This window comes from Schistocerca americana, chromosome 1 (genome assembly GCF_021461395.2).
Source record: "Schistocerca americana isolate TAMUIC-IGC-003095 chromosome 1, iqSchAmer2.1, whole genome shotgun sequence".
Taxonomy (NCBI): Eukaryota; Metazoa; Arthropoda; class Insecta; order Orthoptera; family Acrididae; genus Schistocerca; species Schistocerca americana.
The window spans coordinates 1,072,843,314-1,072,862,667 of record NC_060119.1 but is presented as its reverse complement, the minus strand read 5'-3'; the positions used below and the strand labels follow the sequence as shown (position 1 = coordinate 1,072,862,667).

General features: G+C 43.2%; 1 protein-coding gene across 1 annotated transcript in view; it reads right to left on the bottom strand.

Moving 5' to 3' along the window:
* LOC124596371 (short transient receptor potential channel 4-like) overlaps window positions 1-19,354 on the bottom strand; it is a 251,939-nt gene that overhangs the window by 128,655 nt on the left and 103,930 nt on the right. The window contains exon 7 of the mRNA XM_047135486.1: window positions 6,440-6,545. Coding sequence (XP_046991442.1) covers window positions 6,440-6,545 — 106 coding nt within the window. The remainder of the gene's footprint in view (window positions 1-6,439; window positions 6,546-19,354) is intronic.

Here is a 19,354-nt window from a genome sequence, read left to right as displayed (position 1 = left end):
ACAAAGTAACATACAAAGGCAACTTCAGTAGGAATATATAGTATGTGGCACAGTTTATTAAACAAAAATATATACATATTACATACGCATTTTGCATGAACAATACACACAATACACAAAATTAACGTTTAAAAAAATCCTTTATTTTGGTCTGTCTAAGAAAGCCTACATGCTTACGAGCAACTAAGTCACGTACTTTTTTCATTACAGATATCTGAAACTGGTCACTTTCATCTTGGGCTTCAAACCATCGCAAGGCAGTATCTAAACAAGTGAACGCCTCAGAAGCTGTTGGTATACTTTCATCTTCACTTTCTGGAGCACTGATTGATGAGATGCTGGCGACGTCATCTTTACCAGTGACGACGTTTACAGTCTCACTGTCCTGCATGATTTGGTGTCTTGGATCTGCATCATCGATATTCATCCATTCATGAACCTCTTCTTCATCACATTCGTGGCACTCTATTTCTTTTAGCATACCGAGAATTTCGGACATATCATTTTGTTCGTCATTTCTTCACGCAGCAGCACACAAGTGGTCGTAACAGAGCACACATGTGGTCGTAACAGAGAACAGAAGGTGACTGTTTGCACCGTGAGAAGCTCTTCTTGGGGGCGCGCAATCCTTCAAACTGCGCTGAGCGGAACGCCTCAACTCTAAGCTGGTACAGCTGTTGCTGTGAACAGCTTTGATACTGCCGCTACTTCTACTGCCAGTGCCAAGCCGACAGAAGTGTGCTGATTGTTGAAACACAGCGACTGGCGGCTTGGCCGGTCAGCAGCGCCTTGTGAAGACCCCATTACTTTGGGAGTGAGGGGGATGATGGACGGTATGGTGGGAGAGTAACAGGTGCGAGCGAGTACAAAGTTGGGTTAAGCGGTCGTTCGGTTGACCGACGTTCGGATAATCGACGCTCTACTGTACTTTGAACGTGAAATAGTAGTTGGATCTAGACGCTTGAAACATTCCATTTCGAAAATTGTTAGGGAATGCAGTATTCCGAGATCTACAATGTCAAGAGCGTGCCGAGAATATCACGTTTCAGGCATTACTTTCTACCACGGTCAAAGCAGTGGCCGATGGCCTTCGCTTAACAACCGGGAGCAGCGGCGTTTGCGTAGAGCTGTCAATGCCAACAGATAAGCGCGAAATGACTCCAGAAATCAAATGTGGGACGTGCAACGAACGTATCCATTGGGACAGTGCGGGGAAATTTCTCGTTTAAGGACTACGGCAGCAGGCGACCGACGCGAGTGCCTTTGCCAACAGCACGACATCGTCTCCAGCGACTCTCCTGGGCTCGTGACCATATCGGTTGAACCCCAGATGGCTGGAAAACCATGGCCTGGTCAGACGACTCCCGATTTAAGTTGGTAAGAGCGGACTGTAGCGTTCGAGAGTGGCGCACTTATGATGAAACCATGGACCCAAGTTGTCAACAAGGCACTGTGGAAGCTGGTGGTGGCTCCTTAATGGTGTGATCCTTGTTTACATGGAATGGATTGGATCCTCTGGTCCAACTGAACCGATAATTGACTGGAAATGATTATGTTCGGCTACTTGGAGACCATTTGTGGACTTGATGATCGCAAACAATGTCACCGAGCTACAATTATGCGTAACTGGTTTGAAGAACGTTCTGGACAATTCAAACGAGCGAATGATTTGGCCACCCACATCGTTCTACCAAACTCCCCTCGAATATTTATGGGGCATAATGGAGAGGTCAGTTTGTGCACAAAATACCGCCCCGGCAACACTTTCGCTATTATGGTCGGCTATAGAGCCAGCATGGCTCAATAGTTCAACCTGTTGAGTCCATGCTACGTTGAGGTGATGCACTATGCTGGGCAAAAGAAGATCCGAAACGATTTTAGGAAGTATCCGATGACTTTTGCCACCTCAATGTAACTCAGTTTTTTGCTGCTATTATCGATTATACCTTTTAGCAAAACTTTCGGTTTAATTCTGGTACATGTATGTGAGCGATTGCTTACATCTTGAACGTGGGAAATAATCTTAAATTAGTAAAAAAATATTCCCAGTCTTTTTGCTGAACCATATTTGAATAAAACCTGTTGGGTTACACTACTTCTTCCAACATCACATAATTTCTACGATTAAGGAACCTGCCCTCTTGGAATGTGAACGACTTGCTCCGTTTCTCTTTAAGTTCGTCTACGCCGTGATCTAGTGACACGCACACACGCACACACACACACACACACACATACACACACACACACACACACACACACACACACTTACACATTAAGAATACCGAAAGTACTCTACATAAAGTCATTGCTGTAAGATGATAATTCAACGGCCGCTATGATAACAATCAGTGCTGTGTGACAAAGTTTTCGAGTCTTCAAGCATAATTTTACGCTTTTTTTTTCGTCTAAGTTCACCATCTCATGATCTGCTAATGTTTCTATTTTTAATGAGTCGTTGGCGTTCTGCAAGTCGCCTTAATCTCCGGTGCACAGACATATTGCTTGACTTCTTTGTCGTCACAGTGACGTAATCGCCGAGTGACAGATCGACTACTGGCTGTAATAGGACACAAAAGTAGCAGTCACGATGGCGATATTCGAAAATGTGGAAGTTCGCATTTTTACTCCAATTTGACACAATAAAATCAAGAATTATTTATACAAAATTGTCGCCACGATGAATTTCATTCCCAAAGTCCAATTTGGCTTTTAAACAGTGTTGTCTAGATCGATATCAGGGCTACGGACTAGGTAACTCATTTCATTCACTCACACCATACCAACACACTCGATTTTGATATTCACCCTGTGCAGAGTAGCATTGGTTTGTGTGGAAGAAGAAAGCTTCAAATTTTGCCAGCATTGGCGTCTAGATTACGGCATTGTTGGTCCAAGGAACTGAAATCAGTGGTCTAAGCCAGAGGTTTCCAAACATTTGCCTTAGCTGGAGGAGGAGATTAGTGTTTAACGTCCCGCCAACGACGTGGTCATTAGAGACGGAGTGCAAGCTCGGGTTAGAGAAGGATGGGGATGGAAACTGGCCGTGCCCTTTCAAAGGAAACATCTCAGCGTTTGCCTAAGTGATTTAGGGAAACCACAGAATGCATAAATCTGGATGGTCGGACGCAGGTTTGAACCACCGTCCTCCCGAATGCGAGTCCAGTGTGGTAACCACTGCGCCACCTCGCTCGGGTACCTCACATGGGCCATATTGGAAGAAGACGAGTATTTATGGCTGCACATAATGTACACAATGACATGGGATTTTTTTACCGATCGTGTGATAGATCTCACTTCTTGGGCCACATTGATACTTGCATTGGACCGCATGTGGCCCGAAGGTTGGACACTTCTGGTCAAATCATTCCACACCATAACACGTGCTTTCCATGGAAGCTTTACATCTGTCTTCAGTCTTAAGACTTGCAGTTTTTATTTATTTCATCATTTTGTGACAAAGAACTTACTTTTTATGAGAAATTTGTGTCAGAAGCTGTATGTATCGTGGTTTGTGGGGATTAAACGACGTTCTGACAATGTGTTCCCTGCAAGTTAGGAACTGAAGTTACTAATCACCCTCATTGCTGAATTATTTGCGTATATGATAATGGAACTTTTAGCGTAGGAAAATAAGAATTTTTGATTGATTTACTGGGGCGTCCAATAAGTAATGCAACAGTTTTTATCGGCCAGCTTAGGTTGAAAAAAATTCGGAATTTGTTGTGAGACATCGTGGAATATTCTCGCTTCAGCTCCAACAGTTTTACGAAGTTACGACTGTTATCGGTGCTATGCGTAGCTCTCAAAATGGCATCTGTAACAGAGGTGTGTTTCAAGCAGAGAACTGCCACTGCAGAACCAGAACATCGCAGATATTCATAGGTTTGCCAAACGTCGACGGAGATCTGGCAGTGAACAAAATCATGGTGAGTCGTTGGGCGAGGCGTCTATTGTCATCGCAAAGTAGTGCAAACCTGTCCGATATCCCGCGTGCCGCGAGGCTGCACACAGCTGTGACTTCCGCAATGTTGGGAAGTGCAGACGCTCTCATTCGAGATGATTGACGCATCACACTCAAACACCTCTCTCCACTATCGGACATCTTGTTGGTAGTGCTGACACACTGGTCCATATGTTGGGGTACTTAAAGGTGCATGTGCTTGATGAATTCCTCATCGCCTAACAGAAGACTATGGAAGTGAGCGTTTGGCGTCATTGGCTGGGAGGCTCCTTGCGGAGCAGGTCCGGCCGCCTTGGTGCAGATCTTAACACATTCGACGACACATTGGGCGACCTGCACGCCGGATGGGGATGAAATGATGATGAAGACAGCACAACACCCAGTCCCTGAGCGGAGAAAATCTCCGACCCAGCCGGGAATTGAACCTGGGCCCGTAGGACGGCAATCCGTCACGCTGATCACTCAGCTATCGGGGCGGATAACACAAGACCATAATGAGCAACGATGCGGAATTGCTTGCTGTGCAGAACTGCTTGCGTGTTGAGAGGATGACCGTAAGAAGAACTTCTCTATCGCAACTCAATGTCTCCCACAAATCTATACACCCAAGAGGAGCTCACAAAACTTCTTTGGACTGGTCCTCCTCATCCACCCTACATCCCAGTTCTCGCCCCTTCCGGCTTCTATCTGGTTGGTCCAATGAAGGATGCACTCCACAGGAAACAGCACGTGGATAATGGGGAGGTAACTGATGCAGCAAGACGTTGGCTCTGACATTGGCCAGTAGAGTGGTACCATGTGGACATATAGGACCTCCCGCCCTCCCAGTAAGGATGCGTAAGACCATCGCATTGAACTTAGTTTATGTTGAAAAATAGGGTTTTGTAACCAAAAAAGTAGGTAATAATATGGTGCATTCGAATCCTGAATAAAGCCAACTGGCTTTCGGAAAAAAGTGTTGCATTTCTTATTGGACCCCTTCGTATTAAATTTAGTGGTATATAACTTGTGTAGGCACCACGAAAAGCAATGGAGCAAGAAAAGAACCTTGTCGTATCGCCAACTTCACAGCACAACATGCAGATCTACATCTACATCTACATCCATACACCGCAAGCCACCTGACGGCGTGTGGCGGAGGGTACCTTGAATACCTCTATCGGTTCTCCCTTCTATTCCAGTCTCGTGTTGTTCGTGGAAAGAAGGATTGTCAGTATGCCTCTGTGGGGGCTCTAATCTCTCTGATTTTATGCTCATGGTCTCTTCGCGAGATATACGTAGGAGGGAGCAACATACTGCTTGACTCCTCGGTGAAGGTATGTTCTCGAAACTTCAACAAAAGCCCGTATCGAGCTACTGAGCGTCTCTCCTGCAGAGTCTTCCACTGGAGTTTATCTATCATCTCCGTAACGCTTTCGCGATTACTAAATGATCCTGTAACGAAGCGCCTGCTCTCCGTTGGATCTTCTCTATCTCTTCTATCAGCCCTATCTGGTACGGATCCCACACTGCTGAGAAGTATTCAAACAGTGGGCGAACAAGCGTACTGTAACCTACTTCCTTTGTTTTCGGATTGCATTTCCTTAGAATTCTTCCAATGAATCTCAGTCTGGCATCTGCTTTACCGACGATCAACTTTATATGATCATTCCATTTTAAATCACTCCTAATGCGCACTCCCAGATAATTTATGGAGTTAACTGCTTCCAGTTGTTGACCTGCTATATTGTAGCTAAATGATAAGGGATCTTTCTTTCTATGTATTCGCAGCACACTACACTTGTCTACATTGAGATTCAATTGCCATTCCCTGCACCATGCGTCAATTCGCTGCAGATTCTCCTGCATTTCAGTACAATTTTCCATTGTTACAACCTCTCGATATACCACAGCATCATCCGCAAAAGCCTCAGTGAACTTCGGATGTCATCCACAAGGTCATTTATGTATATTGTGAATGGAAACGGTCCTACCACACTCCCCTGTGGCACACCTGAAATCACTCTTACTTCGGAAAACTTCTCTCCATTGAGAATGACATGCTGCGTTCTGTTATCTAGGAACTCTTCAATCCAATCACACAATTGGTCTGATAGTCCATATGCTCTTACTTTGTTCATTAAACGACTGTGGGGAACTGTTTCGAAGGCCTTGCGGAAGTCAAGAAACACGGCATCTACCTGGGAACCCGGGTCTATGGCCCTCTGGGTATCGTGGACGAATAGCGCGAGATGGGTTTCACACGATCGCCGTTTTCGAAACCCAGGCTGATTCCTACAAAGTAGATTTCTGGTCTCCAGAAAAGTCATTATACTCGAACATAATACATCCTCGTTCGTTGAGACTAGAGTGTGGTGTGTGGAGAGGGACGCAACGGTCGTTAATATACAAGTAGTGCTACGGCGTGTGAAGATAATTGTACTAGTGTTATATAGAAAACTCTTTATGTTAAGTATAATAGGTGTTGTGACTGACCAGTTGGTCAGCACCTTGAAGTAACGGCGCGGCCCTTGCACCAGACACATCCTCACGTCGCTCCAGACGTGCGCTCCCACGAACACCATCAGCACTGGCTCAAGACCTGCACAGGTTCAGTTAGATTACATTAGTACTTGTTCCATAGATCATGATGTGGAACGTGTCAGGTTAATAAAAGGTGTCTATACAAGATATTACATTACACAAAATATTACATGACACTTAATATTTTTTGGGTGGGGGTGGGAAATTACCCACTTACTACATCCAAAACTTCATCTAATGAGTAGAAGGAGTAGCCCTTCAGAAATTCTTTTAATTTCCTTTTCAGTGCTATATGGCTATCTGTCAGACTTTTGATGCTATTAGGAAAGTGACCAAAGACTTTTGTGGCAGCATAATTTACCCCCTTCTGAGCCAAAGTTAGATTTAACCTAGAGTAGTGAAGATCATCCTTTCTCCTAGTGTTGTAGCCATGTACACTGCTATTACGTTTGAATTCGTTCGGATTGTTAATAACAAATTTCATAAGTGTATATATATATATATATATATATTGTGAGGCTACAGTGAAGATCTCTAGCTCTTTAAATAAGTGTGCAGGATGATCTTGGATGAGTTTCAGCAATTATTCTGATTACACGCTTTTGTGCAATGAACACTCTTTTACTTGTTACCCCAGAATATGATGCCATACGAAAGCAGTAAATGAAAATAGGCGTGGTATGCTAATTTACTCAGATGTATATCGCCAAAATTTGCAATGACCCTAATAGCATAAGTAGCTGAACTCAAACGTTTCAGCAGATCCTCAGTGCGTTTTTTTCCAGTTCAACCCCTCATTAATGCATACACCTAGAAATTCTGAATATTCTACCTTAGCTACCGATTCCTGATCGAAGTCTATATTTATTAATGGTGTCATTCCATTTACTGTGTGGAGCTGTATGTACTGTGTTTTGTCAAAGTCTTATGAGAGCCCATTTGCAGAGAACCAGTTAATTAATTTCTGAAACACATCGTTGACAATTTCACAAGTTAATTCTTGTCTGTTGGGTGTGATAGCTATACTTGTATCATCGGCAAAAAGTACCAGCTTTGCATCTTCGTGAATATAAAATAGCAAGTCATTAATATATATTAAGAACAGCAGAGGACCCAAGACTGTACCTTGCAGCACCCCATTCTTGATTGTTCCCCAGTTTGAGAAATCACCAGGTTTTTGCATATTATGTGAACTGTTTATTTCAACTTTCTGCACTCTTCCAGTTAGGTATGATTTAAACCATTTGAGCACTGTCCCATTCATACCACAGTACTTGAGCTTAACTAGAAGTATTCCATGATTTACACAATCAAAAGCCTTTGAAAGGTCACAAAAAATCCAAATGGGTGACTTCCGGTTACTCAGAGCATTTAATATTTCATTAGTGAAAGTATATTCAGCGTTTTCCGTTGATAAACCCTTCTGGAAACCAAACTGACATTTTGTTAAAACTTTATTTTTACAAAGGTGTGAAGCTACTCTACAGTACATTACTTTTTCAAGAATTTTGGATAAGGCAGTCAGAAGGGAGAGTGGGCGGTAGTTGTTGACATCAGACGTATCCCCCATTTTATGCAGTGGTTTAACAATGGCATACTTCAGTCTATCTGGGAAAATACCCTTCTTCAGAGAGCTATTACATTTGTGGCTAAGAATCCTACCTATTTCTTGGGAACAAGCTTTTGTCTTCATGTCGTTGAGTCTGATGTGATGCAAAAGTCATTACACAAGATAGGCTTGAACTGGTCTGTGTAACAGTAACTAAAATATTGAGCAATGGATACAACAAACTTCCATTATGCACTATCAGATCGTAGGTTTTCGGATACCTCTATGTTATGCAGAACTCACCAGTAGATGTCACGAGAGGCGGACCTGTCTTCATAACAGCAAGCGGTGAGTACTGTTTCGTCGGCAGAGTAGCAGTAAAAGCAGAATAGTTGTTTGGATAGCTCACAGACTTCGAACGTGGACTGGTTATTGGATGTCTCTTGAGCAACAGATCTATCAGTGATATTTTGACTTTCGAAAGCTGTCCATATCGACTGTTTGTGACGTGCTTGTAAAGTGAAAACGCGAAGAAACAACCACAGTTAAACCAAGATCAGGGAGACGTGATACACTGACGGGCAGTGACTGTTGAGCATTGAGGAGGGTGGTTGCAAAAAATTGGAGGTAATCATGAGAAGGAATCACTCGTGAGTTGGAGTTCTACCAGCAATCCAGCTAGCCCGATGTTCTAAGGGAGTTAAAAAGTAAGTTTTAGTTATGTCATGTTCCGTAGATCATTTTCCCGATTATTTTATCGATATGACGTGGAACAAGTCATATTACAAGGTACATATATACATACATACACACATATACATAATATACATACATATAGACAAACACACACACACACACACACACACACACACACACACATATATATATATATATATATATATATATATATATATATATATATATATATACTACTGGCCATTAAAATTCCTACACCGCGAAGATGACGTGCTACAGATGCTAAATTTAACCGACAGGAAAAAGATGCTGTGATAGCGAATGATTAGCTTTTCAGAGCATTCACACAAGGTTGGCACCAGTGGCGACACCTACAACGTGCTGACATGAGGAAAGTTTCCAACCGATTTCTCATACACAAACAGCAGCTGACCGGCGTTGCCTGGTGAAACGTTGTTGTGATGCCTCGTGTAAGGAGGAGAAATGCGTACCATCACGTTTCCGAATTTGATAAAGGTCGGATTGTAGCCTATCGCGATTGCGGTTTATCGTATCGCGACATTGCTGGTCGCGTTGGTCGAGATCCAATGACTGTTAGCAGAATATGGAATCGGTGGGTTCAGGAGAGTAATACGGAACGCCGTGCTGGATACGGCCTCGTATCACTAGCAGTAGAGATGACAGGCATCTTATCCGCATGGCTGTAACGGATCGTGCAGCCATGGCTCGATCCCTGAGTCAACAGATGGGGACGTATGCAAGACAACAACCATCTGAACAAGCAGTTCGACGACGTTTACAGCAGCATGGACTACCAGCTCGGAGACCATGGCTGCGCGCCTGTGATGGTGTACTCAACGACGAACCTGGGTGCGCTAATGGCAAAACGTCATTTTTTCGGATGAATCCAGGTTCTGTTTACAGCATCATGATGGTCGCATCCGTGTTTGGCGAAATCGTGGTGAACGCACATTGGAAGCGTGTATTCGTCATCCCCATACTGGCGTATCACCCGGCGTGATGGTATGGGGTGCCATTGGTTACACGTCTCGGTCACCTTTTGTTCGCGTTGACGGCACTTTGAACAGTGGACGTTACATTTCAGATGTGTTACGACCCGTGGCTCTACCCTTCATTCGATCCCTGTGAAACCCTACATTTCAGCAGGATAACGCACGACCGCATGTTGCAGGTCCTGTACGGGCCTTTCTGGATACAGAAAATGTTCGACTGCTGCCCTGGCCAGCACATTCTCCAGATTTATTACCAACTGAAAACGTCTGGTCAATGGTGGCCGGGCAACTGGCTCGTCACAATACGCCAGTCACTACTCTTGATGAACTGTGGTATTGTGTTGAAGCCGTATGGTCAGCTGTACATGCACACGCCATCCAAGCTCTGTTTGACTCAATGCCCAGGCGTATCAAGGCCGTTATTACGGCCAGAGGTGGTTGTTCTGGGTACTGATTTCTCAGGATCTATTCACCCAAATTGTGTGAAAATGTAATCACTTGTCAGTTCTATTATAATATATTTGTCCAATGACTACCCGTTTATCATCTGCATTCCTTCTTGGTGTAGCAGTTTTAATGGCCAGTAGTGTATTTTCAGTTATGTCATGTTCTGTAGATCATTTTCCCGATTATTTTATCGATATGATGTGGAACAAGTCATGTCACAAGATATGTATACACACATGAATAGTGCTAATATCAATGTTACTGAAATTTTTAGTTCTACACATGCAACTACATTTAGAGGTACATTTTTTTACCATTTCTGAGACAGAAACTCGCCCATGAAATAGAAGGAGTTGTCCAAAAGAAATGATTTGAAGCTAGATTTAAAACTTGATCTGCTGCCTGCCGTACACTTTATGTTGTTGGGCAAATGATCAAAGATTTTTGTTGCGGAATAATGTACTCCTTTTTGAGCAACTGACAGCTTCAATAACGGATAGGTAAGGTCATTTTTCCCCTCTAGTGTTGTATGTATGAACATCACTGTCCTTCGCGAATTGAGATGGATTATTTGTAACGAATTTCATTAGCGAAGATATGTACTCTGATGGTGCAGTTAAAATACCTAACTCCTTGAAAAGGTGCCTACGTGACGTCCTTGGGTGAACACCACTAATTATTCTCACTGCTCTCTTTTGTGCAACCAATACGTTATATCTAATTGGTGAGTTACCCCTGAAAACTATTTCATAAGACATTATCGAGTGGAAATATGCAAAGTACGTTAGGAGGCTGATCTGTTTATCACCAAGACTAGAGATTATATGAAGAGCGAAAGAAGCTGAACTTAGTTGTTTGAGAAGCTCAGTAACATGCTTCTTCCAGTTCAAGTTGTCGTCAATATGAACACCCAAAAATTTGGAGAAATCTACGCTGTTAACTGAGCCCTGTTTATATGCTACATCAATTGTCAGTATGACTATTCAGTGTACAGAACTGGATGTAGTGAGTTTTTTTCAAAATTAAGGGAGAGTCCATTTTCTGAGAACCACTTAATAATTCTTTGAAAGGCATCCTTAATAATATCTTCAGCTGCTTTTTCTGGAATGGGATTTATTATAACACTCGTCTCATCTGCAAAAAGTACTAGTTCCGCTTGCTGAACGTTAAGTGGGAGGTCAGTCACACGAATAAGGAACAGCAGAGGACCTAAGATTGAACCCTGTGGGACACCCTTTGTGATAACTACCCATTCACTAGAATTTACCACCCTCCCAACATTATTTGTGCTATTCAGCACAACCTAATGCTTTCTGTTCATTAAGTATGATTCAAGCCAGTTGTGTGTATAGCTTTCAGTTCCATAAAACCTGAGTTTTTCTAAGAGTGTGGCATGATCCACACAGTCAAATGCCTTGGAGAGATCACAAAAAATACCAAATGGCGATAATTTGTTATTTAGGGCTTGTACTATTTGATGGGTAAATGTGTAGATAGCATTTTCAGTCGAGTAACCCTTCCAGAATCTGAACTGTGACATGCTGAGTAAGTTATTTTCACCTAAATGTGAGACTACTCATGAATACTGGTACAATGGTCAAGCAACTCCTCATAAGCCACACACTTCTCTAGTCAGTGCTAAGTGACATTTGAGGTGGAGCAAAGAGCGATGCCAATGGACAGTGGGTGGCTGGAAACGAGTGATTTAGAATGATGAGTCACGCTTTACCCTGTGACAATCCAATGGAACGGGCTGAGTTTGGAGAATACCTTGAGAATGTGACTGCCATGATGTGTAGTGCCTCCAGTGGAGTACGAAGAAGGTGGTTTTATTCTATGGGAGTGTTTCTCATGGTTAGGGAGTGATTCCTTTATTGCGCTTAAGAAAATGCAAAATTCGGAAGGATGTGAACATATATACAGCACTGTGGACTATGTACAGCAGAGAAGAGTTTCCAGACGATGAGTGTTTGTATCAGCATGAAAATGCGTCCTGTCATGAAAGTGCGACTGTGAGGCAGTGGTTTTGTACAACAGCATTCTTGAAATAGGCAGCCGTCCCCAGTGTCCTGATCTGAACCCAATGGAACACTTTTGGAATGAGTTAGACCCGCGACTTCACATTCACTCATGCTCATAAATTGAGCATAATGCTGATACATGGTGAAACAACGCTCTGGTGGTCGGTTTGCGGGTTTAAATCACCTCGGGGTATGACCATGCGGTGCATTTGACCTACGGTCGTCGCACAGTGGCGCTGGCAGCAGTCCACATACGCAGAGGTGTATTGGTGCATGTCAGAGTACGGTGCAGCGAGTAAGTGTGCAGACGTTTTCAGACGTGATAATGGTGACTGCTTGTTGAAAATGGCTCAGAGAACACATATTGATAACGTTATGAGGGGTAGAATACTAGGGCGACTGGAGGTTGGTCAAACACAGCAGGTCGTATTACGGGCCATCCGTGTGCCACAAACTGTGATCTCAAGATTATGGCAACGATTCCAGCAGACAGGAAACGTGTCCAGGCGCTACAGTACGGGACGTCCACAGTGTACAACATCACAAGAAGACCGATATCTCACCACCAGTGCCAGCAGACGGCCAGGGAGTACTGCAGGTGGCCTTTCTCGGGACCTTACCGCAGCCACTGAAACAGTTGTCTCCAGACACAAAATCTACAGACGAATGAACAGACATGGTGTATTCGCCCGGAGACCTGCAAGGCGCATTCCACTGACTCCTGGTCACAGGAGAGCCCGTAAAGCCTGGTGTCAAGAACACAGTACATGGTCATTTTAACAGTAATCCCAGGTTAGGTTCACAGACGAGTCCAGATATAGTCTGAACAGTGATTCTCGCCGGGTTTTCATCTGTCGTGGGCCAGGAACCAGATACCAACCGCTTAATGTCCTCGAAAGGGACTTGTATGGAGGTCGTGATTTGATGGTGTGGGGTGGAATTATGATTGGTGCACGTACACCATGCATGTCTTTGACAGAGGAAGTGTAACAGGTCACGTGTATCGTGATGTCATTTTGCACCTGTATGTCCGCCTTTTCAGGAGTGCAGTGGGTCCCACCTTCCTCCTGGTGGATAATAACACACTGCCCCACCGAGCTGCCATCGTGGAGGAGTACCTTGAAACAGTAGATATCAGGCGAATGGAGTGGCCTGCCTATTCTCCAGACCTAAACGTCATCGACCACGTCTCTGATCCTCACGGGTGACGTATCGCTGCACGTCTTCAAACCCCTAGGACACTTCAGGAGCTCCGACAGGCACTGCTGCAAGAATGGGAGGCTATACACCAGCAGCTGCTCGACCAACTGATCCAGAGTATGCCAACCCGTTGTGCCGCCTGTGTACGTGTGCATGGTTATGATATCCCATACTGATGTCGGGGTACATGCGCAGGAAACATTGGCGTTTTGTAGCACATGTGTTTCGGGACGGTTTTCTCAACTTATCACCAATACTGAGGACTTACAGATCTGTGTCGTGTGTGTTCCCTATGTGCCTATGCTATTAGCGCCAGTTTTGTGTAGTGCCACGTTGTGTGGCACCACATTCTGCAATTATCCTTAATTTATGTGTATTAGTGTAGATCCAAGGTCCAATGTCTCTACCATCTCTGGTTTCAGCTGTTGAGGAGGAATTGGCTGCCATTCCTCCACAGACATTCAGATACCTCACTCAAAGTGTCCCAACGGAATTTAAGAATTCATAAAGGTGAAGAGTGGAGTCACCCCATATTAATGTCCACTAACAGGTGTCTGGGTGCTGTTGATCAGATAGTGTGTAATATCTCTCACCTCTGTAGTCAACGAGCAGTGTCTCTGGTTACTGACGCTGAAGTTCCGAATTTGTTTCAGGGTGATAACCTCAGGAACTTCCGGTATGGTTAAGGCCAAATGAGAGACTGTTTCAAGTGATAAGCAACAAAACTGGTAGAGAAATTGTCGAGATGGTGTCAAATCTTTATGTTTGTTCAAGGCTGTGGGCCACACGACATTATTTACTGTCATTTTAAAACAAAAAAGGCAGAAAATTAATCTAACTCTTGCTATTATTTCCTATCATGTTGGTGTCTGAATTGGGCCATCGAGGAGAGTCTAGCAACTGACCCAAGCCTTAGAAGACGTAATCGAATGATGGCAGATAGCCTCCTATTACTTTATGGCACTTTGTCAACTCTGAGAATGCCATGAAGGAAAGGTAGTCAATATTCATGAGCAGATGCACTTCATCTCCTAGCAGCTAGCGATTTCCACTCAGTTCAGTTTCATCACAGAACAAAAAAATATGACATGAAAATATCCTCCATCCCACTATCAAAAACGAATTTGTAAGGTAACGCGTTCGACTCCAGACATGTACACATTTTATACAGCACAGAAACAACGTGTACTTTGGTTGTTGATGGTTGTTGAACAGAGCGTTCTGTAACCTACAACAAAGCTTCGGCGCCCTTTAGATGTTCTAACCATGTTACTTAATACTAAACATCGGACTTCCCGAAAGTAGTTTCGTCCCTAACACTCTACTTAAAATAACTGAGTGTCTCCTTTGCAGCCGAGATCTCTAACGCTTGTTAGGACAGTGGCTCCGAACACCGAGATAGATGTACGCTATGAGTATGAGCCGGACAGTTGTCACACTTGACGCACGGACAGTGCTAACAGTACAGTATTTAGGTGAATTCGACAGGAATTGTAATGTGGAGGCACACATCCTATTATAAAGGCGACGAGGAATCTTATGTATTCTTATACGTACAGGTATGACTTGAAGTAAGTTAAAATGGTTGGCATGGGACAATGTCTTCCTCACAGTAATGAACGTGGACTGTCACACTTCACAGTGGGCTATTATTTGAACACGGCGCACATACCGAAATCGCATCATAAACAAATTTAGGCGGAACTTTTCCTTGTTAAAATATTGTTGGGCTATGAACTCAAACAAGCACAAAATAACCAATAATTCTGTATATTTCTGTTTAAAGAAATTACGTTTTTTGTTCTTTACTTTTAATCCTTGACATGACCAATAACCTTGAGAAAGTAATCCAAGGATGAATAAAACTACTACTGCTATACATGCTCTATTTGTCATTAATTAGAGGAAGAATTTTTTCTATTGTCAAAACAAAAAAAAAAAATAATCTCATCCGCTGGGAGAAAGTGGCTCACATAAGATCCGATGTGCCTATCCCTGTTTCATACCAGTTCAACAACTCAAAAACTTTTTCTGAGGCTGCAGAAAATACGTGTGGTTAAATGGAATCTGTTAGCTTTGCTCCTTCTTGAAGTATAATCAAGGCTGTCACACTGTTGTAGATATTGCTTAATAAATATTATGTGTATCTTGCACCACTTCTGTTTCAAGTTCTCTACAGCACCATTGTCGAAACAGAGTGAAAAACTTCGTAGTAACCAGCAAAATCCAGTCAAGTGGTAACTCGTACTCATGGCGTGTCAGATATGGTCATATACGCTACAAGATGTGCACCAGAGCTTAAATGTGTTCCCTTTTCTGAACAGCCTGTGAGCTATCGACATTCCCAGACCTTCACTTCCTCTTACCTCCACCAATGTTCTAATGACATCGCCTACTGCCGTCTCTAACGGCGTCGTCGTCAACGGAACGCTAAACCACATTTTTCCTTCCTTCGCCTATGTAGCTACCCACGATACCATCATACTTTCACTCGTGTCCCTCCCCAAATCTTTCAACCAATGGTGTAACAGATGGAAATTGGAATATAATCCGCAGACAAGCAAATGAGCACTCTTTGGCCGCATCTCTCGACTCTACTGCTGTACTGATTTCCACTCGTCCATCTTCTCACTAAGAGAGTAAAGTGCTTAGAACTAACCACGATGAGTTGCTAACCCGCCGCAGCTGTGTCCACATCCTTCTAACATTATCCTTACCTACAAGTCTCTAATTTATCCTATCCAAACCTACAGGGTACGTCACTGTGGGCTGGATGTCTGCCTCTTTTAAATTTTTCAAATTCTTTGACACACATTTCGCCTTGCCTTCATCCGCCTGCCTCTCCTAACTCGCGTCCTCTTCAACTCATCCCGTTCCTACACTTTGTAAGTAGGCTATTTACGTTTTTGTGTTGGTAACGCCACGTAGCGCTCTATATGAAAATCGCTGACTGTGCTGTGTACAGTCTGTGGCTGGTTGCATTGTTGGAATTTTTGCTATTGCAGTGTTGGGCAGTTGGAGGTGAGCCGCCAGCAGTGGTGGATGTGGGGAGAGAGATGGCGGAGTTATGAGAGCGGGTGATCTGGACGTGTGTCCATCAGAGACAGTAAATTTGTAAGACTGGATGTCATGAACTGATATATATATATATATTATGCCTTTTGAACACTATTAAGATAAATACATTGTTTGTTCTCTGTCAAAATCTTTCATTTGCTAGCTATATGCCTATCAGTAGTTAGTGCCCTCAGTAGTTAGAATATTTGATTTGGCTGGCAGTATTGGCCATCGCTGTATTGCAGTAGTTCGAGTAACGAAGATTTTTGTGAGGTAAGTGATTCGTGAACGGTATATGTTATTGTCAGTCAGGGCCCTTCTTTTGTAGGGATTATTGAGAGACAGATTGCGTTGCGCTAAAAATAGTGTGTGTCAGTTTAGCGTTGATCAGAATAAGTAAAGAGAGAAATGTCTGAGTACGTTCAGTTTTGCTTAGCTGTTTGAAAATCAAATAACGTAAGAAGTTTACCACGACAGAAATTCATAATTTTTCTAAAGGGACGTTTCAACTTCTCTTCCTGAAGGACATAGAAACGGATGCATTACCTGGGAATTCGAGTCCTTGCATCCAAAATTGACTCTATAATCACCAATCCTGCTACTCCGCTTCTCCATTACACTTACGTCACGCATATCACAACTTCTATACACCTCTAGGACTTCTCTGTCCTATCCTGCCCGAATGTTAACCGACTACCATTCTTCAACGATGAGACCCGTCCTGAAATTCAGTATATTCTATCAGTCATGTCTAACCAAGTCTCGTCCTACATTCATTCCAGCCTGTCCTTTCGCTTCTTCCTCCTCTTCACCGGCCGTTGTGGCCGAGCGGTTCTAGGCGCTTCTGTCCGGAACCACGCTGTTGCTACGGTCGCAGGTTCGGATCCTGCCTCGGGCATGGATGTGTGTAATGTCCTTAGGTTAGTTAGGTTTAAGTAGTTCTAAGTCTAGGAGACTGATGACCTCAGATATTAAGTCCCATAGTGCTCAGAGGCATTTGAAGCCTCCTCCTCTTACCCTACACATAACCCATCGAAAAGGTGCTTTCGATTTAAGCTTGCGTATTTCTCTTTCATAGTCCCATATATAATATTTATATTTTTTCCTCCGTCATGAAAATAATGGTTCTCATACACCACCATCACCATCGTCTCATAACAGCCTCAGTCTCATCATCAATGTGCCTTTCGAATTGTTGTATACATAGGGTGACCAGATGCAGTTGTTTAAAAAGGAGGATAAACAGCTTCAAAAAGGAGGACAAAGGAAATAAAAAGAGGACACACATCAAACGGGTCAACTGCAGATGAGGATACCACCCGTCAGCTTTGGACAAGTCACGTGACAGCCGGCCGCGGTGGTCGTGCGGTTCTAGGCGCTCCAGTCCGGAGCCGCGCTGCTGCTACGGTCGCAGGTTCGAATCCTGCCTCGGGAATGGATGTGTGTGATGTCCTTAGGTTAGTTAGGTTTAAGTAGTTCTAAGTTCTAGGGGACTGATGACCACAGCATTTGAGTCCCATAGTGCTCAGAGCTATTTGAACCATTTTTGAAGTCACGTGACTATCGGGAATTACCGGTAAAACTAGTAGTTAATTGTTATTGGTGGTCAGGTGGTGATTCCCAGAGCAAAATTTTTTATTTTAAATTAAAAACATTGATTGTGGTGACAGGGTGGCGTCAATTGTTTTGTTATGTCAACAACACGGAATTGATTACAAAGCGAGAAACGTATGACTATTCACCTCCCTTAATTCGACGCACTGCTACCAACATCTACAGTTCAAGCAGCAGCTGACGACGTGTAAACTGCACTTTAACCTTCCGAATACAAAGAAATTGAATGACTATGAAACAATGAAATAAAACCGTGACAGTTAATCTGTCGAGATATTTCTTACCTTTATTGGCCACTGAAACGTACGTTCCAGCTCCACAAATCTCACATTCCGCTTCAAATTCATTTCTCCCTTTCTTGAAAGCCGGATATTTGCAGGAAAGGACATCAGAAAATGTACGCTTTCGTTTAGGCATAGACGAATATTTTACATAACTCACTCGGTTAAAAATTACACTCACAACTCACACGTGCACTACAGGAAGCCAAGCCAATACAAAGCGAAGATACGAAACGAAAATTTTAAATAATCGATATTTGCATTCGCTTATAGGTCGATCAACGATAACATCGACGAACCTGATGCCACCTACTAACACCGCCTTCGTGTGTGTTTATCACGAAAGCTAAGCCGATAGTTAAAAGTATTTAAGAAAAGAGCAATAGAACGGGACGAATTGTAAATTTAACTGTATTATGCTCAACTTTGCGAAAAAGCCGGACACTGTAAAAATCCGCCCGGACCCCGGACAAAAAGCTGAAAAGGAGGACATGTCCGGATTAATCCGGACGTCTGGTCACCCTATGTACAAATCACGAATACTCTACCGAGTTGTTGTTTCCATTTGATGCAAAAAATGGAAACAATTCGGCAGAACACTCAGAAATGCACTACTTATCAATCGAGCAAAAAAGAGAAACCTGAGAGATAACACCAGCCTGTAAAATTTTAAAAGTTATAAAATTACGTTATTTTAAGCCGACAAATTGTTATCTGCTTTCAGTTTTAAACCCACAGTTATAGCTTCATTTGAATAATTTTATCGTTGCTATGACTGTTTTGTTGCGAGCCTGCCTTCTCGTGAGGAAGTGAAAGAAAGCAATATAGAAAAAGATCATGCTATAAACACGTTGTTGCCTACTGCAGTTCAACTCAGTTTTTTACCGAATATTTATTGAGAATTTGCAGTGACTAGATGGTGACTGAGCTCTTGATATCTTGATATCAAGAGCTCAGATGGAAACCCAGTTCTAAGCAAAGAAGGGAAA